General features: G+C 35.2%; 1 protein-coding gene across 2 annotated transcripts in view; it reads right to left on the bottom strand.

Moving 5' to 3' along the window:
* Positions 1-9,598, bottom strand: part of SYNJ1 (synaptojanin 1) — a 60,068-nt gene that overhangs the window by 31,080 nt on the left and 19,390 nt on the right. For both annotated transcript variants that reach the window (XM_010286519.1, XM_010286518.1), the window contains exons 9-12: positions 8,109-8,190; positions 5,154-5,306; positions 1,908-2,064; positions 134-157 (exon numbers count right to left, since the gene is read on the bottom strand). In XM_010286519.1, coding sequence (XP_010284821.1) covers positions 134-157; positions 1,908-2,064; positions 5,154-5,306; positions 8,109-8,190 — 416 coding nt within the window. The remainder of the gene's footprint in view (positions 1-133; positions 158-1,907; positions 2,065-5,153; positions 5,307-8,108; positions 8,191-9,598) is intronic.

Genomic DNA, 9,598 nt, shown 5'->3' with positions numbered 1-9,598 from the left:
ACGAATGCCAGATCCAAACACTACTAGGAAAATATGAGCCCACAACCAAACATGATGCAAATAGGCACAAGAAAAAAGCCAGAGAAGAACAAGAGCTGCTCAGGTATTTACAGCTTAATTGACTATACTATACCTGATTGTAATGATTGCTCTGAAACTACGGATGCAGTAAGAAGGAAACAAGAAAAAAATTAGTCAAATAAGTAATTGGTTTTAAAATTTTCCAGCAGTATGTGACAGAACATGTTGTAATATACAATTTGTTACACATAACCATTTGCACCAGTTAAAGCACATCTTTTATGCTGCCAAATCTAGAAAGTTCCACAACAGTATTGACAAATTCTCTTTTCTTCCTTTATTAAAAATGGATTTATGTATGATGAAGTATCTCTCTAGTTAAATCACCATCTAGCAGACAATGCAAAGACATTATGTTCAGTGAAGAGGGATTAATATTCCTCAGCTGACAGGAGCTGCAAATATTGAAAGGACAGTTTGCATTCACAGAGAAAGTGATAAGAAACGAAAATGACTTTCAACTAATTTTGAGGTGAGGCCAATTTAGCAGGTTTCAGATACAGGAAAAGTTACAATAGCACGAAACCTTGTGGTAAAGAAATGAGAGGAAAACAGTCTTTCAGGTTCCACATCAGGAATATATGAATACCCAAAAGATGAAGACTACAACTGGGCAAGATTTTTTTTTTTTTTCTTATGTCACAGATTTGCTCTGAAGCTTTGACACATTCTTCTCATTCTAGGTTGAGAAGTGTCCAGGAGAAATAGATGGGGGAAAAAAAAAACAAACAAGAAAAATTAAGAATGTTATTAATCCCTAAAAACAACAATAACCCACCATTTAGGACACTCTTACCTGGGATTTTGGAAAGAAGACTCAAATTTAAGACTCCTTCTTTGCCCAAGAATTAGCTCCTTTATTTTTTATATCCCAGGAGAGTACTCTAAACACAGCCCTACACCTGGCCCACTTAATATTTCCCTGCCCATCAGACCTGCAGAAGAATGGGACATATGACTGTAGTCCTGGGGACCTTGTAGGCTACACCTCTGTTCGGGGATGCAGGATGCTGTGGTTCAGCTCCCTGTTCTGATTACGTGAACCAGCTGCCCATAACCAGAACACCCAAGTCCCACATGGCTACCCTGCCTAAGCACAGCTTCCTACTGAAATCCCTCTGAGTTTGATGTAGAATTCTACGCTCTGCCTGACGAGCTTCTGTGGCACACATGTTCCTGGGAAAGACTTCTCACAAAAAAACATTTTGTGATGAAAAATTATTCATCAGGAATTTTCTGATAGCTCCTGCTATCATAAATTTTCTTCTATTATCAAAGCCCCTTTTGTTTCTCAGTACCTTAAAAACCAAAATGAAGATAAAAACCAGCATTCTTAAGCTTGAGAAAAGAAGAAATGCTTTCTATCTAGTTTAAAATCATGGTGAGAATTTCTTCACTGACATGACAGATCAAATTAAGGAAGTTATTTAGCAAACAACAAAAAACCCTAATATTTTAATAAATCAGGATTTTTCCCCCCCCAAATTCAGCATGTAATTACCATGGTTAACACTTGCTATAAATGGATTTGAAGAACTGAACAGAACATATCTAACATGCATCTACAGTAAAGTTCTGACAAATATGCTCCACAAATATTTACTTATTATACCACCAGACATCAACAAAATATAAACAGTAAAGAAATTACTGCAGCATGTTAGTTTGGTAATATTAGTAAAGCAGAAGTAACTTTCATCTTTTAATAAGCCAACAGAACATAAAATAGCATTTATACTTTCCAATATTGCTTTGAAAACAGACTCCATACAGCTTTCTTACACCAAATAGTTATCAGACAGATTAAAATCCTGAAAGACACATACCGCGTAAACTGCTGGTGGTTAAGAGAGCCCGTGCTTTATCTGCTAAATCACTATTTAGGGTATTTCCCAATAACAAAACATCAATGGCCTCCTGCTTGGAGCTATCAAAAAAGTTATTTTGAATCGTTCTGGTCACAGAACGAGCACCATCCTTCAGCTTTCCAGCCTGTTAGGGAGGAACACGTATAAAATATTTTATGTTGGACACTGCTCACAATAACATTGGCAAATTCAGTAACATATTTGTAAACTGCATTAATGGTTTTAAAATCTAAGGCAATTTCCTTCTTTAAATGTTAAATGAAGTCTTCTGAGCCTACTGTACTATGTGTGCTTTTTTCCCCCCCCTCCCAAATGCTAAACAACACAGTAATAACTTCAAGGCATATCTAACCACCAGATTATTCCACTTTAAATTATTGAACAAAATACTACAGGGAGGGAAATAATATTTTTTTTCCTTAAGCTGTTGGTCTTCAAAAATTAAACTGATATAGTGCCATGTTTAGACCATGATACAGGATTTCGGGCTTTTCCCCAAATAGTGAGAGATGAGCAAGCACTTGAGTCCAAATGTCATGATACATGAATATGTATGTATATGCACATATGAGCATATTAGTTCAGAATTCACATTCTGAAATATCCATGTTAAAAACAGAGATAGTTTCAACTTACTAAGACCCCTTCACTTTTTAAAATAACATGCAAGTTTCATGCAGTATCCCAGAAGGAACATAAACACTAATCTATAGCTACATACATATGAAGACACTGTCGTTGCACACACTGCACACAAGTGGCACGACTGAACAGTGCTCTAAAAGAACGGTGTCCAACCTCCTGAGCTAAACAAGAACCTCCAAGAGATGTACTGCTACTACAGCTACGCCCTGTAGGGTCAGACACCTAAGAGGATAACATAATCAACATGTCATGCAGTCTCATACTCGATTCAAAAACCAGCAGTGTTAATCTGCGTACACAGCACTGACAATGACTGGCACAAAGACATTTTCTTGATTACATGGTTTGCTGTGTCTTATGCATGTAAGTGTATTTTGCCTGTGAGGTGCATGTAAACACATGCTGTTGCATGTATATGAAATATAGACCTTAATCCATCAGGGATGCTGCATTATATTATTACAAAAAATACCCCAAGTTTACTGCTTTCATTGGTCATAATGCATAAGAAATAAAGCTTAAGAAAACTAGAAAACTAACCCATCATTTAGTTCTATGAATCGTACTAGACAACAAGAAAGAAACTACTCTTTTGCCAAGGATAAACAGTAGTAAATTGGCACCATGATTTTTGGAAGACAATGTGGATGAGGTGTTGGGGAGCATACTATTGCAATAGGATTTTAATAGGATGCTGCTTCCTTTCTGTCAGACAACGTATAACTTATGACATGATCCAAAAAACACACTCACCATTCACATATCAGGCAATTAATTGAAAGGAACCCAGAGAAAGCAAAAGAAAGAGTAGGTAAGGAGTTAGATGTAACGAGTATTATAATACTTTAAAAAGGACTGTTTTTCAGTACAGAAATGTAACACATTTAAGGTTAAAATTTTTTTTTTTCCTATCCTAAATTTCCATATTTTTACTTCTCAGTACTCTTGGACTTTGAGGAATCAAACTGACGAGCAAGGCATGGAAGAATTTCAACCATCAGACTTTTCATTTGAGAAATGAGAATACAGCTAACAACTTCAAAACTACATTTTAAAATATATTATCAGAGTACTCAAGATGCTGAGTAGTGAGCCGGTCAGCTTTCATTGAAACAATGGCAAGTATTGTATAGCTTTGCAAGTATTAAAGATCCTCTTCAAACAGATGGACTTCTGTCAGGGACTCTGTGTTTCATTTATGAGATGTGGTACTCATTAACAGTTGTACCAGGGCAGGGATCCTGTGTTATTACAAAGACAGCAGAGTAAACATACTCTGTGTTTTAAACATTAAAAATGGAAGTGTAAATACAGTAAATGCATTTTACAAAGTAAAAAATTTAAGTAGCCAAATGAATGTCAGAGAACTATGAACTTAGGAAAAGAAACAAGTAAGGTTGAATGAGAAAGCCAGGAGAAGGGGAGAGACTCCATAAAATACTTACTGTAGTTTTCCTGATGGTCTGGGTGACATTTTTGTAAGAAAATAAAACTAAGCATCTCTAACCAAATTCCACTCTATACTAAAATACAAGCAATTCCCAAATGAAAAAGTCTTGTATGCACCAATTAAGGGTAGAATAAGCAACAAGTCTATTTTATTTATTTTCTTTTTATGTAGCTTACTGCGATGCCTTGTGTAGAGAAGGACCCTGATATGGTTTGAATGAACAAGTGACGGAAAAACAGAACAATCGACTATGAGTATATAATATGCAATGAGCAGCAGCGCATTCTTGAATAAAAAGAATGGTATGAAAAGAAATTCTTGAAGGAACTAAGGGCAAAAATTGCTATGGTTCAACATTTGTTTGTCTTGACAGGTATCACCTGATAAGAGAGAATTATGGAAACAGAAAAAGCAAAATTGTTAGAAGAAAAATAAAAGACAGCATTAGAAAATCTGAACAACTCAGGCATCAACAAAAACAAACAAGCTGAAGACAAACAGAGCATTACATTGTCATGTAGTATGGAATTGTTATCACAACATTATAAAGCAAGGTAGAAACAGAATTTGGGTTTTTTTCAGTAATTGCAAATCTAAAAAGAAATAGCTGGAGGAACATGCAAACAAAAAACATCGAGCTGCAACCTGTTTAATTTTAACACTGTTAATAAACACTAGAAGATGATCAACATCATCCAGTGAAACACGTTTTAAAAGAAAGGAGATATAGTGAATGAAACTGAAACAGCAGGAGGCATAGACACAGAGAAAAAAATGAAAATATTCAAATCAGCACTAATTTCTTTGAATATACATTTTTCTGAACTATGATCAAGAGAAATAAAAGTTTTGAGCCTCATCCTTTCCTACAGAATGGTATTATCTGGGAGGCATAGGGATGGCTGAGAAAGGATGCACTGAAACAAGATCTGATTATCAACATAACCAACCTTTTTATGTTAATTTTTTTTGTTTGGTTGTTGTTTTTTTTTAGGATTACAATAAAAGCACATTTAAAAAAATAAAATCTCATAGTTGTTATATTAATGACAGAATTTTTTAAAACCCGTACTGGATACTGCTAAAGTTTTAAATAAAATGTACTTTACCTTAGCTTTTCCTTCAAGGGCTCCAGTTCCAGCATAAATTTTACTGACAGAATCACCATTCACAGACCACATGGATCGGAAAACTTCCTGAAAGCGAGTAACCAACTGAGGCTTCTCAGCTAATCCTAATACCTCCAGTTGTTTTGTTAGCATCTGCAAGAGTTGAAGACAATATTGGCAAAAGAAAAATTTTTAAATGTATTTAGTAAAAGGTACATATTTTTTCAGCATATAGGCACCAAAAAAAAAAAATCTTTGGTTTATATGTATCATGCTGAACAAATTGACACCATGTCATGTTTGAAAGGCGGCATCGTACATGTAACATTAGCATCAGCATTTCATTTTCTTTTACAGATAGGTAGTAATATAGGAAAAGAATTCTGTAGCTGATTTGTAAATATTTTCATCTAAAAATTCACTAGTTACAATTTTTGTTTCTCAAATCTTTCTACTTATATAAATGAGAATTAGAGCAATTCATGCTCTTCCCAAGTGCAAAACCAAACACACTGACCTCTATTATCAAGTGCAGCAGCAACAGAACTTTGTGATCAGTGACATCACAATGGTTTCTGTCATTTACTGTTTTCATGCATAACACACTGCAATCTTTACTCTTACAATCAATATACCTGAAGTAATTTTCTATGATGCACAGTCTACAGTAAATGCATTTAAATTGTGTATATATAATATATATAAATGTATTATTTTACATTTAAATACATCACTTAAATGTTGTGTTATGCTCATGGATGTAGAATGGGACATTGTACCTTGTTTGCAATCCTGGTTTATGGAATCATGATTATGTAAAAAAAAGTCAAGTAGGTTTCTAGTGTTTGTGGCTACCAACATAATACTGAAAATAAATATGAAAAATTAAAACTAAATAAAAAAACTATTTTCAAGAGCTTTTAAAAACCTTTACAACCTTCAGATGTCCAACAGCAAGGAGGAGGCATCTAAAATGATGACCAGAAAATGACATAAAGGCAAAATTCTGAAGATTGGGCAGGAATTAACAAAAGCTACAAAAGGAAACTTACAGGCAAAATTAAGTAGAAATAAACAAGAAAAGAAGCTTCAGAAATTGGGTGCTTCATCTTGTAATTTTAGGTGGTCATCCAGAGCTCAGTAGTTGTTATATGGAATATCATGTTAAAAAAAGTAAGAATTTAAATCTCTCATTTAAATAGAATTTTAAAATTAAGTAAGTAGCTCATGAGGATTTACCATCTTCCTTATTAATTAGTTTTATACTTTTAGCTCTCATATTTTAGCTGAAATTATAATTTAGTTCTCACCAAGGGAAAATTTGGCACACCTGGTCTTAAAAAAAAGAGACAATATTTAATCCAGTTCTTAAAAGGGTAAGAGAGGAAAAAATAGAACTGCAAAGCTAAGTTTGCTATATAAGTACTATATGCATTAAGAGTGTATAAATATTTGTTCTTATGCCATAGAAAACTACTGTATTATCAGTAAAACACAAGAGGCAATGTTTCTCGTGGCTCATTTAAGATAACCTAATTGCTTACTTCAAGCTTGCCTTTCTATCTACAGTGAACCGTTAAAGTCCAGCAAATAGATATAAGACCAGGAAAGACTGTAAGGTAATCATTTGTCTCTCCCATGGCAAAATCACTACACAATCAACAGATATACAAACTATATAATGCAATAAAATGCAGTGAGATTTTCAAATCATGCCACTACTCTTTTCAACACACAGTGAACTAAAGAAAAGAATAAGAATTATTTTTCTTAATTCTAGTAATTAAAAAGTATGACCCCCTATGGTACAGAGCAGTACAGTACCCCCCTACATGCAGAACTGAAACGGTAGAGATAAAAGGCATTAGATCTCTCAAATTGTGTTGTATCTGCTACAGTATGTACTGATGTTGAATGTTAAAAGAAAAATTTCCATGGTATTTGCATGAACGTAAACAGTTCAGTATTCCGTTTGACTAAAACACCAATGAACTGACAACAGCATTTACTTGGTAAACATAGCAGCAAAGCACTACATATTCCAGAATCAGAAATGTTTGTTCTGTGGAACAAACTGCAAATGGATTTTGCAGTTCCCACAGAAATTCCCTATAGATGCTAAGACAAGAGCATTTTAATTAAATAAAATTCAGAAAAAAAAAAGAATAATCCTTTTACTTAGCTTGATGTTACAGCACCCATAATTTTTCATTTTTAAACATCCTCCGGATTTTATCTTCAGGAGTCAAACTTAGTTTATTAAGGTGAGCGGAGCTGTCAAAAGTTTTTCAGAGCTACTCTTTTAGCCCAAACAGTACTATTTTACTCTATCAATTCCTATCAGGTTCATGTGTTCAAGCCCTACTGTCTAAGCCTGCAGGCTAGAACCTTTGTTTCAATAGCAAGCCAATATGCTAAAGTACAACCCTGCAGGAGGACTGAATCCCACAGTTAATTTCCAACTACTCAAACTGAGTATGGCCAAGGCCTCAACCATGATATCGTCCCATGAAGAATTCACAGTACAGTGCTGTGAAAATAAGAACACACAGCACTGGCAGATGCTAAGAACAGTAATCCTATATGCTGAAGAACTTCATCTAATAGAATAACTGTGAATGCAAGTGTTTCTGTGAAGGACTACAACACTACTACCTCTTCTAGAACTGCAAGCCTGAACCTTAGCAGACATAAGAAACTGACACTTAAAAAAGAATAAACATTTTTCATAATGCTGCATGACTACTGTTTAATCACAACTACTACACAACTACTGCTTCTGTAACTACTAAGATCTGGTTGCCCCAGAACAAGAAAAGTACCATGCTACAAATCAAACTGCTATCTAGGAAACATTTTAATTCATCTTTCATAGGGAAGGTAATGCTACTTTTAGAGCCTAATTGCTACAGAAGCATCAGGATCGGTTGTGTATCTGGACACTGTTTTTCCTACCTCTAAGCCAAAGAAAGCCTGCACGCTGTTTGTTCTATCCAGACAGTCCAAGCAGTTTGTTCTGACAGTACCGCTTTGAGATCTGTGCCAGGGACAACGAGAGACAGAGAGAGAAAACAACTGAAATAACTCATTTAACACACATATCATCAACAAAGACAGGGACATCAAGATCTGCACCAGAACAGTAAATCAGGGTATTGTCAGTGCAATGTTACTGCCATCGCAAGAATGTTTATAAATGCGTCAGCAATAGAGGGTTAGCTCCAATAACAGCAGCGAATTTTACAGCAGTGTTCACTATAGAAAGCTCATTTATTTTCGGCAAATAACATGTGTCCTTCTTCTTCAGTTTTTCTCAATTCTCCTGGCTTGCTTGGTTAAAGTGTTATACAGGATTAAGTTTTCTTTTCAAACAATCCAACTAACAGATTTCCCAAGAATCTCAGAGGGAAATAATAACTCTTAGTTAAAACAAAAAGGAAAAAAATATATTAGGACACTTCTTGGATTTGTTTAACTAAACTAAAAGCTACAAGAATTTGAGATAAAACTAAAGCCAATTTCAACTCCTCATTACTTTCTCTTTCCTCCCCAAATAAAAATGAAAAATAATCCTCTCCCCCTTAGCTCAACAGTGCCCTCAAGCACTCTGAACTGCTCCCCTTTCTTTGAGACAAGCCCCTTAAATCGTGCTATGAAGTTCTCAGAATGATCACATTAGGCAACATCCATGTTCTTCTTGCCTGACTACCAGTACAAAATTCTGATGGCTCTCCCAATAATACACACTTATTCCTTGATTTCGTCATCCCCACCACACACTTTGTCCAATTAAGTTAGTAAGGTTTCATCACATTTACTTGGAGATCTAACCATAAATTGTAGAAAATTTTGAAGAACTTTCTCCAAGATTTTTTTTTTTAAATTACTATCTCTGCATTTTATTTGAAATACAAAGCAACTTGCTATCTGTGTTAGGAAAAAAAATTACATTCTCCAAAGGAGATGGTCCATGAACTTACAAAAATCATCACTGTATCTTTTATTAACGCAATTCTTCAAGATATCACAAGCCTCAGCCTATTTTGCTTTTGTTCTGTTGTCAGTCTTTTTGATGGGTGATAATATTCTTTGAATTGCCATCAAGACCAAATGGTCTTCTCCCAACACAGTGTCACATCACTTCTAAAGCTTTTTGGAGAACGGTCAGTGATGGTTTGAGGTGGAGATGGGACCTAAGCACCCTCCCACTAAATCTAACCTTATTCAGGCCTACTGAAACCTGCCTCTAGAGCATTTAATCCCACAGCCAGGTTAGAGCACAGAGTGGCACTGGAACCCTCTTCTCCTCTCCCACTGCACTAGAAAATGAAACCCACTGCACGTGGCACAATCCCCTCACTCAACAATTCTCTTTCTCATGGAGAACCTCACTCAGCAGTTTGCTCTGGTATTAATTAAAAGGAGGAAGGGTGAGGAAGGGAGAA

Source organism: Phaethon lepturus, unplaced genomic scaffold (assembly GCF_000687285.1).
Source record: "Phaethon lepturus isolate BGI_N335 unplaced genomic scaffold, ASM68728v1 scaffold31154, whole genome shotgun sequence".
NCBI lineage: Eukaryota > Metazoa > Chordata > Aves > Phaethontiformes > Phaethontidae > Phaethon > Phaethon lepturus.
This window is presented reverse-complemented; position numbering and strand designations above follow the sequence as displayed.